The 24,836-nt window shown below is 36.6% G+C and overlaps 3 protein-coding genes across 4 annotated transcripts; 1 reads left to right on the forward strand and 2 right to left on the reverse strand.

Annotated features, from left to right (window-relative positions):
- The first annotated feature begins 36 nt into the window (after positions 1-36).
- Positions 37-5,965, forward strand: mlx (MAX dimerization protein MLX). 2 transcript variants are annotated; one of them, XM_030141491.1, is made up of 8 exons: positions 37-134; positions 1,164-1,200; positions 1,343-1,432; positions 2,187-2,296; positions 2,421-2,523; positions 2,717-2,816; positions 5,196-5,397; positions 5,501-5,965. In XM_030141491.1, exons 1-8 carry the CDS (start codon positions 96-98, stop codon positions 5,555-5,557), a joined length of 738 nt encoding a protein of 245 aa, XP_029997351.1. In that variant the 5' UTR covers positions 37-95; the 3' UTR covers positions 5,558-5,965. The 2 variants fall into 2 exon arrangements, with proteins under 2 accessions (XP_029997351.1, XP_029997350.1); XM_030141490.1 differs by having other exon boundaries at positions 80-134; positions 1,161-1,200.
- Positions 5,966-7,894: 1,929 nt separating this feature from the next.
- psmc3ip (PSMC3 interacting protein) lies at positions 7,895-13,027 on the reverse strand. The gene is made up of 8 exons (XM_030141495.1): positions 12,559-13,027; positions 10,847-10,947; positions 10,679-10,768; positions 10,488-10,599; positions 8,817-8,962; positions 8,638-8,691; positions 8,480-8,539; positions 7,895-8,369 (listed from the first exon to the last, which is right to left on the reverse strand). Exons 1-8 carry the CDS (start codon positions 12,575-12,577, stop codon positions 8,313-8,315), a joined length of 639 nt encoding a protein of 212 aa, XP_029997355.1. The 5' UTR covers positions 12,578-13,027; the 3' UTR covers positions 7,895-8,312.
- Positions 13,028-13,868: 841 nt separating this feature from the next.
- retreg3 (reticulophagy regulator family member 3) lies at positions 13,869-23,604 on the reverse strand. The gene is made up of 10 exons (XM_030142402.1): positions 23,485-23,604; positions 22,972-23,247; positions 19,940-20,046; positions 19,499-19,532; positions 19,265-19,391; positions 18,913-18,997; positions 18,268-18,405; positions 17,464-17,543; positions 16,068-16,200; positions 13,869-15,985 (listed from the first exon to the last, which is right to left on the reverse strand). The coding sequence occupies exons 2-10, from the start codon at positions 23,217-23,219 to the stop codon at positions 15,441-15,443; spliced, it is 1,497 nt and encodes a 498-aa protein (XP_029998262.1). The 5' UTR covers positions 23,220-23,247; positions 23,485-23,604; the 3' UTR covers positions 13,869-15,440.
- Between the last annotated feature and the right edge of the window lie 1,232 nt (positions 23,605-24,836).

Genomic DNA, 24,836 nt, shown 5'->3' on the forward strand with positions numbered 1-24,836 from the left:
AAAGTGTCTTGTGTAGCGCACAGGAAAAGAAAGTAACCCACATTTACATCAAACACTTGAACGCACCGGGGCTCTTAGTTATTTTGCATTCCAAAATGACGGATCCAACAACGTCGCCAGAGGACCACTGGAAAGTGAGTAAATAAAGGAAACAAGCTCAAGCCTTTTTGTTATGTCGACTCAAACGTCCGTCTTGTGGCTAAACTGTTAAGTGTCAACACAGGTTTTGAGTTTGCGTAAAAGTTTTGCTACCACAAAGGAGCCAGGCTTTGTTAGCCTGACTGCTAAAGTTAGCTAGCTGATGTTTGCTTTTTGTTCTTACGGCTTATAGAATGCGCTTTTGTGGATAATAAACCCAATATTAGAATCAATCATTTATTTGTTGTTGTTGTTTTGTTTGTTTATTTTTTCTTAACTTTATATGGAAGTAAAATGCTCAGATGTGTGCTCGGTCTTTTATTTGTCAGGCTCTAAAGTCATTTCTATCATGAAGGTGGGATGCTACTTATGGAAAACAGTTGTATAGTTGTGATTAAAACGTGTTACCTACTTAAATAAGTGTATTAACTAAAGTATATTTACTATCACTATAATGTCTTCTCTAAACATCTATCAAGCATGAATAATAATGTTGCTGTGTTCTGTATTACAGGTTTAATAAAGTGTAATTTGAAAGGCACAACCCATTCTCCTTTATGTTAAACAGTTATGGACTAAAACAGCTGCTGACCTCAATAAATCCTCTTTCAGGGGCCAAAACGTGTGGATTTTGTCTTAGAGACTATATATGGAGATCATATTGTTGGAGAGGAAAAAAGTAAATAATAGTCAGACCTTAATGTTCAAATCATGTTCCCCTTGTAAAGACTGTAGGTAGTCTTTTACCAATAGGAACCCCAACTGTAAGTAAACATTGTGTTGTGGTGCCCTAGATCAGTGGGTTGATGATTGAGTGGATAATTTGCAGCACTTTCCTTTCCCTCAATATGAATTGGACAAATTCAGGGCATTGCCCAGTGGGGGTTCGGATCTGTCAGGTGGGAAACCTGTTGGTCTGTTGTCAGTGAATTTAGGGCAGCACTCATTTCCTCCTTGTTATTCCAGCCATTCAGTCTCTATTTTCTTCTTTTTCTATCACCTGTTGTCTGGTGATGGCTCAACAGACAGACGGTGCTTTCAGTGACGGTGGATTTGACCACAGTAAGTACTCAGTTCATGTCCAGTTATTTGCCACACCATTTGATGTTCTACTGTGTGATGGTGACCTTGTGTTTTTGGTCTGTGGGACAAGTTGAGACTCACTGTATATCTGCTTGTTAATATCTGCTGTCTTGACCTTCAGGTTTCTTTGCTGAAAGCACCAGAAAGGGTTCCGTTGTTTCCAGGGCCAACAGCATCGGCTCCACAAGTGCCTCTTCAGTTCCAAATACAGGTATTGTGTTAACGGCTGAAGGGATTAGTCAATGCTGTAGGTTTTAAGAGAAAATCTTGAGTCACGTTTGATTGTGGTGTTAGTTTTTGCTTCATAGACAGTGGAGGATATTTATTTCTTACATGTACATAAAGGGTTAATTGTAAAAATTCTACATATAGTCTTGAAAAATTAAACATAAAAACTTTCAGCTAATACATAAATACTATAAATGCTGCATTTGTCCTGTTATTTGTGCCCTGTATGAGGTAAATCTGTCTAGATATTCATTGAGTACGTTTGATTTAAAAGGATAGTAAATTTATATCACATCTTAAAACAGAGGAGAGCTATAATACAGACTATAATTATTAATAAAAAGTGCATAGAACTGGAACCACTGTCTAGTCCACCTTTTATAGCCTTTATTCAAATTTTATCATCAGCATTTTATGTGAGTTTCTGCCATCAAAAGTGAATTATAATATATTCTGTATTCTGCTGGCATGTAAAACATTCAAGTATCAGCTGAATTTCTGAGATGGAAGAAATGAAACTGAACGCTGCCTCTTTCCAGCTCTAAATTGTACACTTACTTTTTATCGGTGAATTGAAAAGATAGGGCTCAAACAGAATGAGTCTTGTTATGGCTGAACTAATGATGTTTGTTGTATGTTTAAAAATGACTTTTATTAACTAAATTTAAGTTGTAAGTGTACCACATTTCATTTCAGAGGCATGTTTCTTACCTGAGACTTAATTTGTTCTTATATAGACGATGAAGACAGCGACTACAGGCATGAAACATCGTATAAGGACTCATATAAAGATCGACGGAGACAAGCGCACACGCAGGCTGAACAGAAACGAAGGGATGCTATCAAGGTGAGCCTGCACTTACAGTAGCTTTTATTTTTAAAACTTTCCACAAATTAACACACTTGGAAAAGTTTAAGACGTGTTGGATTGTTTCAGAAGTTGTTAATGGCTTGTCTTTTTCTGACATTAGAAAGGCTATGATGACCTTCAATCAATAGTACCAACTTGCCAGCAGCAGTCGGAATTCGCAGTGGGTGCACAGAAGATCAGCAAAGCTACTATTCTGCAGAAAAGTAAGATGTAATCTATAGCTCTCTGCATTAAAAGAAGCCATCATTGAAAACTCCATGCTCTCGGGGTTTTGCTGTGAAAAAGAGAAACACCAGCAAATTTTCAGAGTTGTGGAAGGAAATTATCTGGAGAGGGTGGAAACTTGCTGCCAAAGGCTTCACTGACACGTTTGTTTTTGTATGGTATTTTTTACAGCAATTGACTACATCCATTTTCTTCATAAAGAAAAGAAGAAGCAAGAGGAGGAAGTTTCTGTGCTAAGGAAAGAAGTAATGGCACTGAAGATCATGAAAACGTAAGACAGTGGTTCAGACAAAGTACTTATTAGTATGTCTCACTTTTCGGCAAACTAAAATATTCCTGTTTAAAGGTAAATTGTTATACATATTTTGCATTCAGGCAGATAAAAAAATGTTTTTAACAAAATGCTGTTTAATGGAAATTGAGCCCTGATGGCATTTTTAAACCATCAAAAAAACAAAAACTGGAACAGGGTAATTGCTGGAGGAAGTGTGGGAAATATGTGACTAGAAATTTTCATATATTCTTGACTTCCCCTTAAATTGAATCCCTCTGGTTTGAAATTTCAAAGGAAATAAAGAACATGTTTAGAATAGGTGTTGATTAGGGTTCGGCAATGTATCAAATAATTCAATCAATTAAGGGTTGCAAACCCAAGATTATTCCTCTAGAGACATTTTTCTTGCTCAACTAAAATTGCAAGATATTTACTTACTGTAATATCTTAATAATAAATGTGTTTTTCCAAATCAAACGTGGAATATAGTTTTAGTTAAGGAAGAACTGTTTCTAGGTCATGTTTTGTCTTAAGTCCATGTAGCCATAAAACAATCAATTAAAATCATATATTGCCCATAACATTGAAAAAAAAATCAAGATTTAATTTTTGACCTTACTGCCTAGCTCACTATTGATTGCTTGTTGCATTATTCCTGAGGAAAATCTCCGACAAAATGACTCAAGAAAAATGTTTCACAGCATGGCGAAAAAGATTTTTTTTTTTTTTTTAAATACTCTCTTTATTGATGTTTTGGTACATAAACATACACACTTATATAACTACACACAATAAGATACATCAAAAAAAAAAAAAGGATGTCTCTGGCCAGATGCTATTTATGAGATAGAACATGCTCACATTATCTCTCCGTGAAATCTTAATCCACTTCCAGTTGTAAATGTGCCATCACTTCATTCTGTACATGTGGGATGGTGGGTACCTCTGTATCCCTTTTAGCAAAACAAGTCGTCATGCTAATAAGGTTACAGTACGTATCAAAGGCTACATTCAGACTGCAGGCAAATGTGGTGCAAATTCGATTTTTTTTTTTTTTTTTTTTACCCATATGTGACCTGTAGCCGATCTGTTAAAGACAGTTTGAACAGCACAAATCCGATTTTTCTTTCAAATCCAACCCAGGCCACTTTCATATGTGGTCCTAAATCTGATACGTATCTGATATTGTGTAATTCGACTTCAGTCTGAACGGCCAGCTCACAATTCTGCGTCCCAGGAGGAGAAGTGGCAGGAAAAACATCTTTACTTCTGTAAACACAGTTCGTGCCTGCCTGCGTGGTCATGTATTACTTCAGGACCTCTTTTGCGCATGCGGGTGACTTCAGGGTCGTATTCAGTTCATACTCAAAACTGATAGAAGTTGCATTTAATGTGTAATTTGAACGAGCACACAAAAAAAGTGGACTTCACCGAAAAATCCAAATTGTGCTTTCAGACCTACTGTCCAAATGTAGCCTAAGTGTCCTGTTTTTTTTAGATAATTCAGGTTCAGTCACTTTTGCACCAAACAAATCTAGAACTGGATCTGGGTTAAGTCATTTTTGTTAAACCTCTGACAGGGTTTGAAATGTCTTTTTAACTATAGCATGAAATGTTTGGTCAGTTCCAGAATATATGAGCTAACGAAGCTGGTGTTTGTCAACATTGATCACAAGGGCTTTTTATTGTAGGGAGTATTTTTGAGAGCCTAGTTTTAAAATATAGCCTGTGAAATACTTTGAACTGTATCAGTCCATGTCTGGTGTGAACTGAAGAAGAGTGGACACTTTTCTGAGCTTCTCACCAATGATCCTTTGTTATTTCCACTCCCAGAACTCCCAGACACACCTCAAAGAAACTGACACTTTTATTGAGACTGTGGCCTGACTGATATAGAAGATACTTAAAGAAATTGACTTCATAACATTTTTATAAGAGTAGATTACATGAGACTTTATTGATCCTTCAACAGTGAAATTCAGTGGTGAAGGCAGTAACAGAATAAAGTACAAGAAACAATGTGCATGCATAAAGATAGCGCAAAAGACAATATAATATAATTATAATAGTGGTAGGTAAAACTCCGTAAATATTATTAAGTGGCCTGTTTCTGATTTTAACTTGCTCTTGTTTTATTGGAATTGTATTTATTTAGAATTGTTTTTATTTATTTTAATAAATCTGTTTTTACTGTGCTCTTACTCTTTTATTGTTGTTGTGTTTATAAAGCACTTCGATCAAAAGTGCTATTTGAACAAAATCATTATTATTATACCAAGCCTTCAACATTTTAAAAAGAAAGAAAATGGTGCATAACTGTATTTTATTAATTTATCAGTAGTTTAATATGTGTCATTGTGTTCCATTTTCAAATAGGAACTATGAGCACATAGTGAAGGCCCACCAGAACAATCCACAGCAGGGAGAGGATCAGGTATCGGACCAGGTGAAGTTCAACATCTTTCAGAACATCATGGACTCCCTGTTCCAGTCATTCAGCAACTCTGTCTCAGTAAGCAGCTTTCAGGAACTCTCCGCCTGCGTTTTCAGCTGGATCGAGGAGCACTGCAAGCCTCAGGTGAGAAATAACTGCAGATTAAAACGCGCCGTCAGTCCTTGCACTCCAATTTTCTTGGTGTAAATATAATAACGTTTTGCGTGATGTTTCTGCTGTTTGCTAGACTCTGAGGGAGTTTGTCGTCGGAGTCCTCCGGCAGCTCAACGGTCAGCTTTATTGACTGAGTGCACTCTGGACTGAACTTTCCCACATGGACTTTGGGTTTGCTCTGGCTTCTCAGGGTGGAGTGAAATCTTTTAACGGCCTCAGGTCACGCCGCAGTATTTACGCTCACTTCAGCTCATTAACCTCTCTGTTTGGGCGGATGATTGTCGAGTTGGATCCATCTTTTAAGAAAGATCACTTTTTGATTTTTAGTGTACATATGACTGTAAGCTAAGTTTATTTCAGCCTCCACTGGTTGTTCTTATTTCTTACTATTATGCTACTACTGAAACACGAAGGCTGCAAGGGAATCAATCAGGTAAACAAAGCAGTGTAATGTAGGTTTTTGTTGCACCTTTGGAGATACCTGATTGAAAAAAAAAAAAAAAAAAAATCGCCTACCTACATCAGCTTTACCAATCAATAGAAGTACTTCACTACTTTATTTTACAGTGCAATTACATTCTGAATGTGCTGCCAGGATTATGATGTACAAACACAACACTCATCGCACAAATCATTTTTTTTTTACCTTCATACATCTGATGCCAACATGGTGAATCATTGAAATAGTCATTGTATTTAATAATAATTCTGTGATACTGCATGTTGAGAAGAGTACGGGCTGTTAAATTTCTTGTTTTTGTGTTGTTCGTTATTAAATGCATTTTTTTTTAATGATTTAACTGCTCTCTATGCCCATATGACAAAAGACATTTACTGTGGCTGCTATTGGCTGTTGTGACCTGAATGGCAAATACAAAAGGCACCATTCTCAGCTTCAAGAAAAATGTTGTCAAGACCGGAACAATTATGAATACCCAGCAGTTACTTCCAGATTCAAAGCCACTCTACTACTGAGTTTTAAAAAGGTGAGTTCTTTTAACCCTTTAAAACCAAACCCATCAAAAACTAGCCACAAAATTCAAATTTTTTAACCTTTTACAGGGTTTCTGCAGGTGTCAGCAAATCTAATTTAATGCTTTTTAATGCCACTTTTAACAAATTTAATGCCCATGTCCAACTGCACAGTTTTATGATGGTTTATCGTCAACAGGGCTTTAACCAGGTTCTGAATAGCTCCTCCTCCAAACACTTCTGCTGAAAGTTGCATTTTCTCATTTTTCCAACATTTTCTAATATTCCCTCCGCTCTTTCGCCACAGCATAAGCACTCTCACAGCATGTTGCATTCCAAGCATCTGGTGTTGTGACTTTGTGTATCGGCCATAAACGATAGCCAATTAAAGGGTTCTGCCTGCCAATTATCACACTATACTTACGATCAAAATTATTAAATGTTTATATAATCAAAATAAATCGTGAATAATAATGCTTTTTTGCCATGAAGTGTATTTAATTTTTTAATGTCTCTAGACATCAAATTTAATGCTTTTTAATGCCATGTAAGGCCTTAATTTTAAGAAAATCTAATAACTTTTAATGCTTTTTAATGACCCACAGAAACCCTGTTTTAACAATATTCAAACTAAAAATCTTGCTGTATCATTTTATTTGCAATATATTTTTGTATCACATTTGAAATATTGGCGTTTTTTATAAAGCACCCTATATACCTGCAGTATCAAATTTGATACGTTTTTAACACAATTTATCCGTACTTTAAAGAATCAATTATTAAGTAACTATGCATTGTTGCAGTACATGAAGTACTCATTTTAAAATAATGAATAAAAATATAAATGTTCTTCTTATCATTACTTCTTGAAAATTACCAGACCTTGCAAAATGTGTTGATGATTTATCGATGGTGGCCATACTGAAAAATGCATTTTTTAAGGCAAGTGTTGATCTTGTTGATGAGATAGAGGTCTCAGAACCTAGCGTAGCAAATGTGATACAAATGGTTTTAATAGGGTTAAGGATTATTTTCTCTAATAGAAGAAAACAATCACTGCAAAATACTGATGTCTGATGCTGTTTTGTTGCCCATATTCTCAAGTTTGCTTTTTCAAGTTTTGTTTAAAGGCCAACTCTTTCACCGTCTAAAAAGTGACGTGCACTTGTGTTTAAAAAAAAAAAAAAGTACTTAATGTTTGTCCTGCTAAATCTTCTCAAAATAAAACAAGAACGTGGGAATGTGTAAGAGAATAGCAGATAAATCACAAACAATAACCTGTTTGTAATTGTTTTCCAGTTACAGAGAAGTGAGATTGGTCATTTTGGAACAGATGTTATATTAACTCTTCATCGTCCCAAGTTCCTGTGATGAGTGTTAAATAGATTTAATAACTGAAGGAAAAAAGAAAATAGTGTAAGATAAAAGTGGGGGGAAATATGCCAAGAAACTTCAATACAATACAAAAATACCTGAATAGTCTCGCCTTAATACATCACATATACATGTAAATATATCTTTAATATAGAGTTGTTAAAGCAGTGTGATTTGAACAGAGGGAACATCAAATAAAGTACAGCTGTCAGTGGTGAAATTAAAACTACACTGACATTCTCCCTGTTTGTAAACCTGTGTTACAGGAATCCCTCAGTACTGTAAAAAAAAAAAAAAAGCCAAACAATAAACCTTAAATTTGTCAAAAACAGAATCAACAAACTACAGATATTTTATACAAATATATACACAAATTATTTTTCGATTTGACTTTTACTTTCCACAATGTATTATTTGTCCAAAAATGGCTTTAAATAAAATCTATGCTGTGGCTCAGTCCATTCTTGTGCATCAGCGATTTCCTTAGTTATAAAGCGCTGCACAGGATGAAGTAGCTGAACAAGGCTTTTCTTGTTCTTTCAAATACTTGGAACAGTCACCTTACAGTCCTCATCCGTCTCCACTCCCACTTCATCCTGTAAAAGCAGTAGCAGGTACAGTGGGTTATTCAGAAATACTGCAACTAAAAGAGGAAAAAAAAAATAAAAACAGGTGGTAAGAAGTTGTAGAAGTTTCCTGCACTGACCAGAAAGTCCTTTTTACTCTTTGGATATCCCTCCAGGATCGCATTCATCATATCTGAAGCCTGAGAGAAATGACAGAAGAGCATTTAGTGATGACAAATCCTTTTCATCAGCTCATCAACATTTGGAATTGCACAATAACTGCATAACAAAACATTACCAATCTCTTCCTCTTTTTCCACTCTTTCACATAAACACTGCGCTCTTTGTAAACCTGCAAATGAAAATATCAGCCATACAGTACAAGCTAAGAGTGCAGGAAATGGAAGAAAAAAAAAAAAAACACCAACTGAAACTTGTTTCCTCAGATGCAAAACATAAAAAAAAAGTGTCCCCCACCTTCTCTTTTTCTTCTGGTGTGACATGATTTGTGGCTGATTTTATCTTCTCCAGGCGTGCTTTGCACCCAGAACACTCCACTTTTAGCTCTTGGATCTCTGATGTCATTTCCTCTGTTGTCAGGGAGCTGTTGAGTTCCTTTAGCTCTGTCATGACAAATAGAAAAGGTTACAGAACAGGCTGTTTAAGTGGAAGCAGTTCAATGCAAATGTGGCCCCTTAGAGGTGGAAACATTTCATAAAACGTTACCCAACATGTTTATCAAACGGTACAATCTTATGACCTTTGATATTGTGAAAGGAACTTAAAATGTAAGACATACTCTGCAGAAGTCAGTTGTGGAAAAAATTATTAGACCACCCTTGTTTTCTTCAATTTCTTGTTCATTTTAATGCCTTGCACAACTAAAGATACATTTGTTTGGACAAATATAATGAGAACAACAAAAATAGCTCATAAAAGTTTAATTTAAAAGCTGATATCTAGTCATTTTCCATGGTTTTCTTGATAACCAAAACGACTTAAGTTCTTACATCAATAGCTATGGCGTACTGCCAAAAACAGTGCTTTTAGGCATTCCATGTTTTCATTTCTGTCTGTTTTAGTCACATGATACACACTGGAATTGATATTTGATTGCATAACCATTGTTTTTGATGACTAATAATTTTTTCCACAACTGTAGGTTCATTCTCCTGCCTTAACCACAGAACTGATAGAGATCTAGAGTTGGTCCCTGAGCTCCTTCTATGGGAGTTCACTGCTCATAAAGTTCTAAGTGCTAATGGTCATTGCTGATACTAATACTAGGTACTGTGTGTGTTAAGATGGCTAAAAGGCAGAGACAGAATTTCCCACTGGAGATACGAAGGAGTGGGAACCTTTTTTTAATAGCCTGCATGATCTGGTGTAAAAGAGAATGATGCAATTTGAGCCCATTTTCTTGATTATTAAAGAAAATGTACAGATTAAGCCTTTTGAGATTATATAATTAAACAGACAGTTAAACACTATAACATGTTTTTTATTATATGACTTAATTGTAATGAAGCATATTGGCACAAGTGATAATACACATAACAATAGATAAATTTGTAGAAAGACAAATTTTATAGAACATTTAGTATGACCCTTAAAAAAATCATCACCGAGAGGTCATCAGTCCACATGTCTTTTAATCAGATTTTACCAAACCTCATCTGCCCTTTTAATCACTTTATTCTGAACCACCAAACTCAACACAGAGCAGTGATTTTGTCTTGTAGGACTTTCGCATTGATCAGTTAATTTGTATCTGAAATAACATATCAAAACACCAGTCACACAAAACAGGCTTCAGAATTGCTGTCTTTGCAGGAAAATTTGGGTGGGTTTAAGAGGCTCAGGGTTTCAGTTCCCCATGGAAAAGAACTGTGATGGCAAGAAGAGGTGAAAATGTTCTAAATATAGCACACACTTAATAGATGGTATTTTTTAAGGTAGGCGTTTCTTAGCTGGTGAAACCAGTTTAGAAAAACAACCCAACCCTTTCAGAGCCTCATATGGTTCTGCATACTGAAGTACTCCTGTCTTACATCTAAACCTGGACATTCAGACACTCAACGCCACACTCTCAGCCAAATTCCAACTAATGCTACCCTTTACCTGTGTAGCTCTAGTGTTAAACTATACCTGCATCTAGTTGTCTGCAGTCCTGTGTGAGCGACTGCACCTCTGCACTGAGCTCTGAGATCTGACAGTCCATCGCCTTCAGGTCTTCTTCATTTATGTCTTTGAACTGAGCCTGTTGGGAAAGACAGCATCGTTCGTCAATGAAATATGCACAGTCATCACAAAATCACAAGCACAGAAAACAGACTAACCTGATCAGCAAAATAGATTTTTTGCTTGCCGTATGTTTTCTCCTTAATCTTCCCTTCGAGAGCCAGCTGCTCCATGGCTTTGACCACTGCCTGATGAAAAATACTTATTCAGTTAATTAGATGTTACAGCAACCACCAGAGTTTTAAAGAGATATGGATGAATCTTACTGTTTTGCCCAGTCCATGCTGCTTCTGTAAATTAGTGAAGACGTCCTGAGCACTGTAAGGACGGTTTCTCTCATTTAAATAGGCAAGGATGAGGGTCGCACCTGTGAAAGACGGCAGCAAAATCTGACAAATAGCCACAGGAGCGACTTTAACATTTCATACAGTCGTGGAAAAAAATATTAGACCATCAAAAGTCATAAAAAACAATGGATATGCAATCAAGTACTAACTCCTGTGTACAGAAAAGAAAACATGGAATGCCTAAAAGCACTGTTCTTGGTCGTACAATGCCATAGCTATTGATATAAGAACTCAAGTGATTTTGATTATTATCAAGAAAATCATGGAAAATGGCTAGATATCAGCTCTTAAATGAAAGTCCTGTGAGCTATTTTGGTTGTTATCTTTACATTTGTTCAAACAAATGTACCTTTGGTTGTAGCAGGCATTAAAATTAACAAGAAATTGAAGAAAATGAGGGTGGTGTAAAAATTTTTCCGTGACTGTAGTTCCGAGTAAACTTGAAAAGACTGATGATGATTGTTATAGCATCCCTGATACTTTATAAGGCAAGACAGGTTTATTTATATAGGACATTTCATACACAAGACAATTCAAAGTACGTTATATAAAACATTAGAAGCATTACAACAGGGAAGCAATAAAAAGTATAGGCATGAGAAAAACAAACAAAGAAAAAAAAATAGATAAAACAGATAAAAACTTTAAGCTTAAAAGAAACAGTGTAGACTTGAACTGATGAATTAAAAACTCTATTCAAATGCAGCTGAGAACAGGTATAATGCTGGGATGTTTTCTGATAACAGCGGTGGATTGTAATTCAGTGCTTTTACTTGACTTCTGCACTTAGATCCAACATGTAGGTTTCTATACTTTGCTTTTCTACTTTCTACATCTACTCCACCAAATCATACGGGACAATATTAGTACTTTACAGATAACAATTTATCATCCACTTCCTGGCCAGTGAAATATCCAAATGTGTTTATGTTGATTTGCTAAATGAAAGAGTGAAGAGCACCATTACCATATGTTAAAATTATACTTTTTGATTGTTGTTTATCTGAGGTTGGGATGCTTTAGTAGAATATGGTGTTGTAAAAATAAACTACCCAATTGTACGTAAAACAGTTAAAATTAGATCGACCTTTTAACAGCTACAGTAGTAAAACCTAATAGTAATACAACAGTAATGTGAATCAAAAGCATATATGAAAACACTTGCAGTACATCTGGCTAGTACTTGGGTAAAGTTTTGGATGTAGAGCATTTACTTGCAGTGGAGTGTTTATGCATTTATGTTTAAGTACTGTGAGTAAATTATTTGGGTACTTTTACTGTTTAGTACTACATGTTTATTTTGCATACATTTGTCCAGGCTTTAATGTGAAATGACTTTATTTTCTAATACACCCTATTACTGACAAATAACACTATACTTCCACATTTTCAGTGTCACATAAGATCACACTACATTACAGATTTGAGTCTTTAATACAGGTTGTCAGTCGTAAATAGAAGGGGGCGTACTTTGTAAGCTAGCTTAGCTTGTTTTGTATGCGGTTGTCATTAGCTGCTAGCGTCGTAGCTGGGATTTATAGCCTCTACTGGATATATATATATACATATATTGGCTGGTAAATCGTTATAGACACTCCTAACAGCTTTATAGAAACAATATTCACACTTACTGTTATCCTTTTTACTCATTTCTCGTCAACTTTCGATCCAGCAGCTTCACAAACTAAGTTTCCCGCGAGAAGTGCGTCAGAGAAAAGATCGTTTATGTGTAAAGATGAGGCACACCAGGAGACTTTTTTGCTGCGAAATTTGTAACGTCCCTATCGCTTGTCTTTATTGATGTACCTTAAAATATCAGTCGTGGTAAACACATTGGTTAATTAAATAATCATCACAAATAATTATGTTTTAAACGCCAGCTTAGTTAGTAGTCTTAACCGAGAATTAGGTATTCAGAAATAAGGGCAGAGTGAGACATGTTCACTTTTATCTAGTCTCAGAACAGCTTCCCGGACCATAATGTCTATTGATTAACTTTGATTAGAAAAACAATATTAAAATAGATTATATTACTGTCACTTAATTTTACCCACTATACATTACCAGGGATCAATCAGACATTTATTAGAATATTATCCTCTGCATTTTTCAGTGAAAACCAGGTATTTTCCTTTATTTAACCCTTTCATGCATAGTGGTCACTACAGTGGACAGCTATTCTACAGCTGTTCTCTTGTATATTTATGGGTTTTGTTGTTTTAGTTCCATATCAGCCAACACAGTGGACACTTATGCACCATCCCATAATAATACACTGACATTTATACCATTACTGTAACTTTGCTGTTCTTGATAAACCTGATCTGCAGTAACATGTTTGAGTGGAAATCAATTGCTTGTCATTATTATTGAAGTTTTGTTTTGTTTTTTTGCATATTATCTCCATGAAGTGAGTAATGACTAGTATTAGAGTGTGTTAAAATGTGAGAAAACATCAGATTCGTTGCATTAAAAGTGTTATTTCATGGTTTTCACATGATCTGTCAGTAAATACATGCTTCTTTGCTTCAAAAATTAAATCCATGGTGTCAAACTGAGTGGACATTTTTTGAAGTTCATGAAAAATAGATTCATAAAATTTTCAATTGCCTTTTTTTTTTTCATGCCTAAAGAGGAATAAAAATACTCAAGAAAATAAATTTTGATCAAGGTTCTCATAATTCGTGCATGAAAGGGTTAATGTTATGATCAGAGGAAATTCAAAGGTTACTATATCAAAACAGAGAAAAATGAGGCAAAAAGGACTTTTTCAGCAAAATATATTATTAACTGAGTGTAAAAACAAGTATCTAGCAATAGTGATAGTTCATAATCTGTAATTTAAAAAAAATAAATAAATCCACCACTTATATAATTTTAAGAGTTTTGTCAACAGAAATGATGAACCCCTGTCACATGAGAACATCAAAAACAGATTTAATGCAAACATTTTATTCAATATGATTTGCACATCAAAACATATCAAAACCAGATAAAGAGAAAAACCCTACTGTGCAAATTACATCAAACTGACTACAGGTCTCGTACTGAGCAACTGACAATTTGAGCAGGTAATTAGCAACATTCTTGTTAACTGAAGTGGTCAAACCAAATAAAATAAACTTTTAGTCTCAAAATCCCAGCGAATTTTCATCTGTTTTTCTATTGTGCTAAATCTTTCACAGCTATGATTTCCTTGTAATGATAAGAACAATAGACAGCAATGTTTTTTTTTTTTTTCTGTATTAAAACCCAGCGTTTTGAGACTCTGTGAGATATGTGTTTCAATACATCTCAGCTGTGGCTCATCTGAGTCTGAAAGTGCCGTTTCCATTGTAACATTTCGACCTATACTGACAGAAATCGGTTTGTCCACGAAAAGGAAATGAGGTCGACCAACACAAAAGAAGCCACTTGAAACCTTTACGTTCTAATACTTTTAAAAAGAAATAGTTCTCTACCCAATTTTGATGTAAACATGTTTCCCCGTTAAAAGACCAGTAGTAAAAGATCAATGAGTTGAAGAATATTTGATAATCTTCTTAAAAAGGTCAGCATGACTGTCAACTACAAGAAATACAAAGGTGGTAAAACAATGGTCAAACATAATTTGTATAACTTTACTTTTGAAAGAGAAAACACAAGGTCTAATTCAAGGTATTAAACATGGAAACAGCATGTTACTGACCTGTATTAAAGGGAAAGAATATGTAAAAGGCTAAAATCCTGAACTTATTCACACAGACAAATGAAGCGTACCTCACCCTGGGCCACACATCTATAAATACAATGAACAGCGAGGGTCCGATATCTTAAGACTGCAATGTGACATTCTTTGAAAAAACTAAAACAAGCGTTCAAAATGTATGAAGCGGCCTTCGTATGTAAGAGAGCATACAAACAAAGGAACAGAAATCACACAGAAAACCAAAAGCTTTTATCCAAACATAAATATCCTCTTTATCATCAAAGATATAATTCCTGCTGACTGTTATCTCTGTAAACCTCAAACATCAGATCAATCATTTTGTCCATGTTTCATCATTTTCACATGGCGTTTGAAAGGACAGCAAAATTAACAGCAACATGAACTGGTGAACATGCACCTCAACCAAAAGGAATGTCACGTTTGGTCCCATGTTAAATAGCCCTGTGTGTCTCGACCTCTATGTAGAAAAAAGATTTTATGGGCACTGTTCATTATTTCTACTCTCAAACAGGTACCCTTGTGAATTCCACAAGGCTCAGTAATGCTGGTTTATTCATTACTTTTTTCAATATTTATCAGTTTTTGTTGTATGTCCTATTGCTCAGCCTACAAAGTAAAGGTTTTTGATGAGCAGAGTTTTGGGAGGAAGCTTGAAACGTAAGACGGGAAAAAATAAAGTACTTCACAGTGGTAACTGATCAGAAGCAGGGCTGCTGGGAACCTAAAATCACCTTTCACAACACATTCACAGCTCATTCAACATTTCCACTTACATACACACACACACACACACACACATTACTCTTACTGTGGTTTACCAAGCAGACTAGACAAGAAGTTAGACCCCTGGTTTTCTGCCCGTCTGCTACCGCCTCCTCCAAGGGGATCCATCTGGTTCAGTTCAGACTGATCCAGCATTTCAAAGTCCTCTCCGTCCAAGTCTGTGTCCAGTTCTGAGCTGGACTGCTTGCGGTAGCTTCGATGCGCCCCGGCTCTGGGTGGGCCTTCTCTGCGCTGGGAAGCAGGAGCGCGAGGCTGCAGGGCCCCGGCCAACGCTGCCTGGATCATGTTGCTGGCGATGACTCCGGCCAGGTCTCCAGTGAGATCGGATGCGCGAGGCAATCCGCTGAGAGACAACTCCGTATCCAGATCCTCCTGGTCTGAATCCAGATGGCCCTCCACGTCGAGCACCGACGCCCGGTGGCTAGCTAGTCCAGATGGGCCTAGACTGGGCAGCCCGATGCTCGTGTCGTCGTCGTCATCCATTAACGTGGCATCGGGATTTATGGAGGGGAAGTCTGGGAGGTCTTGTGCAAATGATTCTTCTGCGTCACTGTGTCTGTCGAGATCTAGACATGAAACATCAGCAACAATGTGAGAGACTGAAGCAGATGAAAGTTCAAAGGAAAGTTATAAACCCTGAATACGTACCCTCAGATCCCTCTGTGAGCGGGGTCTGACCACGAGAGAGGTTAAATGTTCCATTGTCAGTGTAGGACACTTCAGCATCCGAGTGCTCCGAGTCTGTCAGTGCAAGCTCCTTTGCAACAACAGCATCATCAAACTAGAAGAGACATTAAATGAAGAACACAGTCATTTCACAGGGAGCCTTAGACGGGTACGTTGGGGCTTATTTTCTCTCATACTTTCTCCAGGCTTCACTACACATACCGACAAAAATACACAAGCACATGACCGACAAAGTGCATCATGTGAAGTCTGTAACCTCAACAGGAAACGGCTCACAAGTTGTACTGTGAATAACACTGCACTGAACCACACAGGTACATTATGTTCACAGTTAATTCTATTAAATTAAATGTTATTATCATCAAACACAGGATCCTCCATATAAGTGAGGACTGAATTAAAGAAGAAATGGTGTCAATTTGATGTAACACCAACTAGTGCTTTATCTCAAAGTAATTATTTAAAAGAAATATAACCCTACATGAATTGAAAAGAGGTGTTTCTAGATGCATCACAACTTGAAGATTGGTTAAAAGCAATGTGAAATCTATGCAATGGAGAAACTGTCATTTACATTAAAAGCAAAGCAGGGTAAATTTATGGAAATGTAATCAAAATGGATTGTATATAATCACCCCACTGAGGCCAGATTTAACTTAACTGGAAATGACAAGCTATATTTGTATTGGTTGAATGTAATGGAGTTGAAACTTGTGTGGATTTTGAAATAAGAATAGTGAAAATAAGGGCAAAAATGTGACATCTTTTTGTTGTAATGTACGTTATTTAACAAAATATAACAAAAAAAGAAACAAACGGAAGATTTATTTTAAGAAGAGTTTTTTTTGTTTTTTTTTTTGGGGGGGGGGGGGTTCCAAACGGAGAACTTATATGGAATGTGTTAATATTAAATTTCATGTTTTACCACTGTTGATTTTTCAGACATGATATACAAATGTGCTTAGTTGTTTTTTTTCTGTTTTAGTCTGTTCTTAAGTATTTACCCAAATGAAAAAATAAAATTATAAGAAAAAGAAAAGAGGTGTTTTGCACTTGCATTGTACATGTGCTTCATAAGAGTGTTTACTTTATATACACTGGAAAAATGTTCATCTAAAGCTAAAATAAGTGTTTGACTCAGTGAGCTCTTAGTGTAGCATGTAGCTAGTACTCTAAAGAGATTAAGATTGAAACCTAAATTGGTGGTGTCCCTGGTCATCAATAATAGAAACCATATCTGACTGTTGGTAAGTTTTAATAATAGTTAAGACAAAAAAAATAGTTCAATTCATCAACTCATCTCAACAGAATGCATTGATTGTTTAACAAATACTATTTAGAAATCAAGAAAACTTACTGTTGGGCAAAATGCAGCCAGTTCTTCTTCACTGTCACTGCCATCGCCTGAGGCTGCACCACGGATCGGCCTTCGCAAGACTGCAGAGCATACAGACACAATATTCATATTCTTATTTGAAATTATTTGTAATAGAAAAAGAAATCATGTTTCAGTCAATATCACTGAGGTCCTTTCAATTACCTATAAAATGACTTATGTAGCACTGGAGAAATTTTTTTTTATTTATAGTTATTCTGAATTTATCCACATTTTTTATCCAGGTCAAGATGGTTTGCACAGTTCTCTCTCACACACACACACACACACACACACACACACACCTATCGGTAAGGCTGACCTCTTGTTTTTTATCTTCTGTTTCCTCAACATTTGTAGTCATTTTCACTCCACGAACAACACCCTGGTTAAATGATTGATGGTTTGTGTGTCACACATAACAGCAAACTCCATTATCAAAGCATATGTTTATCTGAGTGAACACACATGGAACCAACTTTGCACTTTTGTGGTGGTTTACATTGCTGTAAATATATCAAACATGCTGTTAATCAATTACTTTACTGCCCAGAGCGCATATATGACACAGCAAGTTATGTCAGGAGACAGGAAAGTGGTTTCAAGGAGGAAATTATTTAAAATCCAAAACAGTCTTGGACACACAATATTTAGTACTGACTACATCCACAGGTTTTGAATTGATGTGAAATAAATTGATATGTGATCCTGATACATAAATGTGGCTCAAACACATCTTATTTAGTTTTTATATGTATTATTAACAAACCAGACAACAGTACTTACACTGATTATCAATGGGCTTTGACATCATATATCCACTAACACTGAAGTCCAGCCGCTGCAGGACTGGCTCCAGCTTCACACACACATGTTGGAAAACCCTGTGATAGGCTGCCAACGGGGACAGCAGTGTAGCCAACACTACAGGAGAACAGAGAGGACATTAGAGAATAAAGAGAGGACAGGTCTGATGTTTGTGCTTTGTCACTTGTACAGATTGAGTTCTACTTTTATCACCTTAGGAGACACAAGTCTGAACTTGCTTCAGCAGAAACACAAAGTTTGTCCCATGTAGCTAACAGGTTCAGGACAAGCTGCTGTGGATTGTTTCAGACGTCAGAGCGAAGGGCCTTTGGCAGGCCTTGCATCCCTGGCTCTCCAACCCACAGGTTGGAGGTTTAGAAGATTAGCCCAGTCTCAGCCTGACCTCCTAAGCTATCTGCCTGGTTCCCTTCTCGCCTTCTTTGTGCGTCTCGTCCTTGCTTTAATCACCTCAACGGTCCCGGCCCTGGCACCAGGGCCCCACAGATCTGGTTTCACCACCCATGCATTTTTAATAGGACTAGTCAGACTGAGTTTCCCTGCCAGTGTAGTCTTATTAAGGGCCCTGCATATGTAGTTAGGTCTGCTTGAAGCATTCAGACTCACCAGCAGAGTAGGAGAGCACCACTCCAGGAATGTAACGTCCAACCACAGCCAAACAGGTGAAGACTCCACAGGTAAGGATGCAGAACTGACCCAGAAAAACAAAAGATATAGGTCATTAAAAGTGTAGTGGATTATGGTGGATTTATCCAATGCTTATAGACAGATTACTGACAGATTATTGATATTTCTTTCATTATAATAACTAACAATATCATGGAACCCTTTTTTCTATTTTAACATTTGTCTTCGTTTGAAAATAAAACACTGGAGAAATGGGGTCAGTTCATGCTGCGTCATCAACAGAATACAGGTTTTTCTGTCAATGGTTTCCCACACTATCTATTGTCCTCACCTTGCCAGGGTTGTGTCGTTTGTACTGCATCATGCTGGATGTGAGAACTGCTCCACTGACCCAGGCCTCAGCGATGTGGTGACACAGTTCAGGGACACTGAGGATCCCAGGCTGCACCAGACCCCAGCTACACAAACACACAGCATCATAAACACCTTCATCTACAAGCTCATTATATCTGGATTATTGTTGTTAATGTGCGTAAGGGAATACTGCCAGTGAAAACAAACAAACCTCTCATTTTCTGATTCCTCCATCTTTCTTCTGACTGTGGAAAGAGAAAATTCACCAATTTAAAAAAAAGATTTTATACAGTAATGCACATAAATACAATGTATAATTTGTATAAACACGTTAATTATCACTAATCTGCCTATTTATGCTTCAATAAGTCTCCACTCTTTGATCTGCTTTAGTCCACTCAGTATCTATACACGCACACAGTATGTAACTGTTATTTAAGTGCATGAGATTAACTGTCCTACATATCACTGGAGTCTCCCACTGCTGACTGATAGCATATCACTTCTGATCACATAATTACATCACAGACTAGATCTGTGTTACAATCAATGCCAGAAAGATAAAGTTCTCCAGGGAGAAAGAGCAGACAATGTACATGTAGAGTCTGTTCAAAAAAACAAACAAAAAACTTCAGAATCAACATGTAACTACCTCTAATCTCTGGCCAGATCTTGTTTCTCCATGTATCAACACAGACAGCCACAGCCAGACCAGAAGCCAACAGGAACAGCAGGCGTAGTGAGGTCAGGGCAAAGAACCTAGCAGGGAATAAAGCAGACAAAACATTGTCAGAACAGGAGTTACCAATAGAAACCATCAATCATTTTAATAATTCATTACAAATTTTATTAAAATGCAAACTCTTTAGTTAACATGTACTGGTTCCTTTAATAAGAACCAAGACGGGACGAAATCCCTCACATACCCTCCATTTCTCAGGCTCAACATTTTGGTGTGACAGTTTTTTTGTTTTGTTTTTTTCAGATGGTTTCCATTTGTGTTGGAGAGCTGTCCACCTCTGCATAAGCCATTTCACTGTTTTGAGCCTCAACAATTAAAGTCCCTTCATGTTGCTCCACTTTTCAGATCACAAGACCCCGAAATTTGTTGACTACAACAATGTTATGGGATTCTGCCATTCAGCAGAGATTAACCTAACAAAGAATTTGTTGGCAAAACAAGGCCTACTAGTATGTAGGGTAACACTGTAATAAGTAGTTACAGTTAGTTGAAAGAATAACATGAGAATGTCCCAGTCCTGAGAATGTCGGGGGTATAATATCACTTAACCAACATATTAACAATACACTTTGGCTCTGCAGTAGGAGTAATAGATTTAATAGAGTTTGGTCGCCACTCCTGAATGTTTAAAATAGACTATGCTTTAGGAGTAAAATCAAGACAATTTCACTTTAGACAGGGTGCCCATGTTGCCTCCCCATCTCCATGTGACTGGACATCATAAGCAACTTTGTGCGTAACTACAGGGCATGAATGCAACCAGCCAGCACAGTTGAGCTGCCGAAGCAAAAGGGAGACGGGGATAAACGGCATGGCACTGCCCACTGGTTTAATCAAATAAAAGCTGAAGGCCTGGTCTTTCAAAGTAGGCTACCCAATCAGGTTTTCCTTCAATGTCCCAGGTCAGTGACTTTTACCATGAAGCACTGTCAAGGACCCAATTAAGCCAAAACATATTACCCTTTGTCCGTCTGCTTCCTTCTGTAATTCCTTGTCTTTGTCTAGCAGGGGCATGGATTGCACACATCGTATTATGTCTTCATGTTAGAATATATGTACATTTTATTGTACATGACAGGAGGTGTAAGAAAATATCTATCTATCTATCTATCTATCTATCTCTCTCTCTCTCTCTCTCTCTCTCTCTCTCTATATATATATATATATATATATATATATATATATATATATATATATATATATATATATATATATAGATATAGATATAGATATATACCCATTGTGGTATAGTACAGTATTGATCCTCAAAAACACAATCAATTTACTTCCTGCAAACATCTTTATTTTTATTTCATTACCTGTAAGGGCAACTGTTAATTTAAAGCTTGAACAGTATGTGCAGATTCAACTGTTCCAACTGCATTAACCTCCTAAGACCCAGCTATGGGTTTTCTGTCCACATTTGTGGACAAGAGTTTCACAACTTTATACAAAAAAAAAGAAAAGGAAACTGTCCACCACAAAGGACATTCCATAAAAATTTTAAAAACTGCATCTGAAAAAACTGTTGCATCATGATGTTTCCAATATAGGCACTTATTCAATAAAAAACAAAAAAAGCTTGTACTTTGCTGACATTTCCTGGGTCTTAGGAGGTTAAAAAAGGTAAACTTTTTATCCAAAATGTATGCGTATGGACAGCCACCTTTATATATGACGCTAGTTTATCTAATATTAGATTTAAAGCATTGTATCTCTTTATAGATTCCCAGTTTGTCTATTTATACTATATCTCTAGATTCACAGCAGTAAACATAACCATAAATAATGCTTACCATACAGAATTATATAATCAGTTCACACACCAGTTAACACTGAAAATGATTCCCTCTAGATTCTGAATTGCCTATTCTGACTTATTTTGCAGCAAGGGTCTCAAACATGCGGCCTGGGGGCCAAAACCTGCCCGCCAAAAGGTCCAATCTGGCCCATGGGATGAATTTGCGAAATGCAAAAATTACACTGAAAATATTAACAATCAAGGGTGTCAAACTCATTTTTAGTTCAGGTTCCACATTCATATCCATATGATCTAAAGTAAAATAATAACATAACAAGCTATAAATAGTGCCATCTCCATTTTGCTAACTTCTAGGTTCAACTGGACTAGTTTTGCTCTTTTGAAGTAAAACTAGTCCAGTTGAACCTTGAAGCACTACCAAGAAGAACAATGACCTGGGCAAATGAGAAACCGAATGAGAAATTGTTCTTATTTTAATTCCAACCTCCAAATTTTTTGCAATATTACACCTGTTACCAGATGTTTGTGTAACATTGTGTGTAATGCATTTGTACAAATGATAAGTTGAGGCATAAAATTGTTACAACTGCACTTATTTTTCTTATAAAATTACAGTTTTTTCAGGTTATTCACATGTTTCTGTGAAAGGATACTTTGTAAATGTAAGTATTTTCATAATTTAATGTTTTTATTGCACTAAAAGAGAAAAACTCATTATAGTTTATGATGCTATTACTTTACTGGTCTTGCCCACATGACACCCAATTTGGCTGAAAGAAATGAGTTTGACATCCCTGTTTTACAGCCTCTCATTCACAAGCATCCACACTTTAACTAATAAATCAGATAATCCATAGTACTGTGCTGTCTTCAAGATGATAAGGCACGTTAGAATTAAGTTAAAGGCGTTCGTTCACAGTATCTATATATAGCTCCACTGGGGAACCATCTGCCTCGTCTTGAACTGACAGGTGAAACATTTTGCATTGTGTAAAAGCACCAGCTGCTTCTAGTCACGTTGTCTCCTGCCTAACGACCAAACAGTCCTTGTATTGTGTGAATGTTGGCTACGATAACACTGAAACAAAACACATTTCCACAGTGACACAAACACTAACAGAATGAGTCTGAGGTGAAAAACACGCCAGAAAACTTTAACCAAAGATGAGCAGACACTCACCAGAACACAATGTTGACCACAATGTAGAGAAGCACACACTGAAAGGGTCTCTCCCACACGAGGACGGACTGTAGGTAGGTCAGGACGGGCTCGTAGGGCCCCAACCTGGACTGGAGACAGGCTTTCACAGCCCGTACCTGACCGTCTCTCTCGCTGGAGCACGGTCGACTCCGCAGGCACATACTCGATCCCTGTTTGGCAGAGGAATGCTCCATGGTTGTGTCTTCCTTTGCCCCTGTATGCGCCATCTTAGCGTCTACCGTCAATAAAGTAAGCCTGTAAAATAAAGACTTGGCTTAAGTGCACACAGGTAAACAGCTTGAGGACCACAGCACCGCGGAGCAGCTCTACTCACAACATCGGCTGTTAACACCTAAGCTAACTCCAAGCTAACAGTAAGCGACGACAGCGGAATCACCGTGTCAGCGTCTAAAACTGATTCTCTGACTGTATCTGAAGGAAAAAATAATATCAATACCACTGTGAAATTATTATGGAACAAATGACACTTACTATTCTGTCATTTTTGCAGAAATGTACCACTGTCTTTAAAAATTACAATATGGCGTAACCTGTTTTTCTCAGAGCTCTGTAGCCCAATCAGATTCCGCACGGGGGCCTGCGTCACGAGGCGTTCAGAGTTATAGGATTTTTTCCACCTCAAATACTGTAAATAAGTGCGTGAGCGTTAAATTTGTGCTTACACGTTATTTTGTCTATTATTTTTTATGTTCACTGTAAAAAATGAATATAATTAGAAGCACAGAGTCTTTAGCTAAGTGAAGGGAATTATTATCGTTATTGTATCGTAGTCCCACGTTTCTAGTTTCCAGCAAATGCCTCTGTATATACTGCCATCTAGTGGTCATAAGATATAACTACATCAAATATTAACCCTTTCATGCATAGTGGTCAGTAGAGTGGACAGATATTCTACAGCTGTTCTCTTGTGTATTCATGGGTTTTGTTGTTTTCGTTGCATATCAGCCAACACAGTGGACGCTTATGCATCATCCCATCCACTGCAATTCATACCATAACTGTAACTTTGCTGTTCTTGATAAACCTGATCTGCAGTAACATGCTTTAAATCAATTGCTAATTGTTAGTAGACTGTAATAAACAGTTTTCTCAATCACAAAGTTTTTTGGGTTTTTTTTTTTGGATTTTATCTCCATGAATTTAGTAATAACTAGTATTAGACTATGTTAAAATGTGAGAAAACACCAGATTAGCTGCATGAAAAATGTTTTTGTTTCATAGTTTTTCTTCTTCCAACTCCTTTTCAAGTGTAGATGAATGATTTTGGAATTTTGAATTTGCATGTATTCTGTAAATGGATGGATAAACAAAAAATGAATGAATGAATGAATGAATGAATGAATAGTTTCCACACAGAAAATGACTTTCTGATTATGGGTTTTAAATACACGTTTCTTTGCTTCAAAAATTAAATGCTTGGTGTCCAGTTGAGTGGATGTTTTTCTAACTAAATGAAAAACAGGTTCCTAAAAAAAAAAAAAAAAAAAAAAAAAAATCACATTGTTTTTTTTTCATGCCTAAAGATGAATAAAAACACCCAGGAAAAAAATCTCAACCCAGGTTCTCATAATTCATGCATGAAAGGGTTAATCCATTAGTTTCATTGTGAAATGAAGAGGAAGTGTTATGTTTAAATTTCCTATCCAAGCCATCCAGTTCATGATAATATTTCCAAGTTCTGTGTATTTTGTATGTTTTTTTTTTTAATAAATCTATTTGTGACCTGAATGAACAACTCTGTACATCTGAGAGACAATGGATCAGTCCTGACACCATCTTCTAGAACTCCATTCACCAGCTCTGTACCTCCAGTTCTTCCACTG

The sequence above is a fragment of the Sphaeramia orbicularis genome, chromosome 8, assembly GCF_902148855.1.
Source record: "Sphaeramia orbicularis chromosome 8, fSphaOr1.1, whole genome shotgun sequence".
NCBI classification, from domain to species: Eukaryota; Metazoa; Chordata; class Actinopteri; order Kurtiformes; family Apogonidae; genus Sphaeramia; species Sphaeramia orbicularis.

What these genes read in the sequence shown, in the direction of transcription:
- mlx (XM_030141490.1), top strand. Translation starts at nt 96, where the DNA reads ATGACGGATCCAACAACGTCGCCAGAGGACCACTGGAAA. An exon ending in GCACTGAAGATCATGAAAAC is followed by an intron (nt 2,817 to 5,195) that starts GTAAGACAGTGG and finishes ATTTTCAAATAG; the next exon opens with GAACTATGAGCACATAGTGA. An exon ending in AGGAGCACTGCAAGCCTCAG is followed by an intron (nt 5,398 to 5,500) that starts GTGAGAAATAAC and finishes GCTGTTTGCTAG; the next exon opens with ACTCTGAGGGAGTTTGTCGT.
- psmc3ip (XM_030141495.1), bottom strand. An exon ending in AGCATGGACTGGGCAAAACA is followed by an intron (nt 10,769 to 10,846) that starts GTAAGATTCATC and finishes ATTTTTCATCAG; the next exon opens with GCAGTGGTCAAAGCCATGGA. An exon ending in CTGCAGACAACTAGATGCAG is followed by an intron (nt 8,963 to 10,487) that starts GTATAGTTTAAC and finishes TTGTCATGACAG; the next exon opens with AGCTAAAGGAACTCAACAGC.
- retreg3 (XM_030142402.1), bottom strand. Translation starts at nt 23,219, where the DNA reads ATGGCGCATACAGGGGCAAAGGAAGACACAACCATGGAGCATTCCTCT. An exon ending in GGTGCTCTCCTACTCTGCTG is followed by an intron (nt 18,406 to 18,912) that starts GTGAGTCTGAAT and finishes GTTCTCCTGTAG; the next exon opens with TGTTGGCTACACTGCTGTCC. An exon ending in AAAGCCCATTGATAATCAGT is followed by an intron (nt 17,544 to 18,267) that starts GTAAGTACTGTT and finishes TATGCTCTGCAG; the next exon opens with TCTTGCGAAGGCCGATCCGT.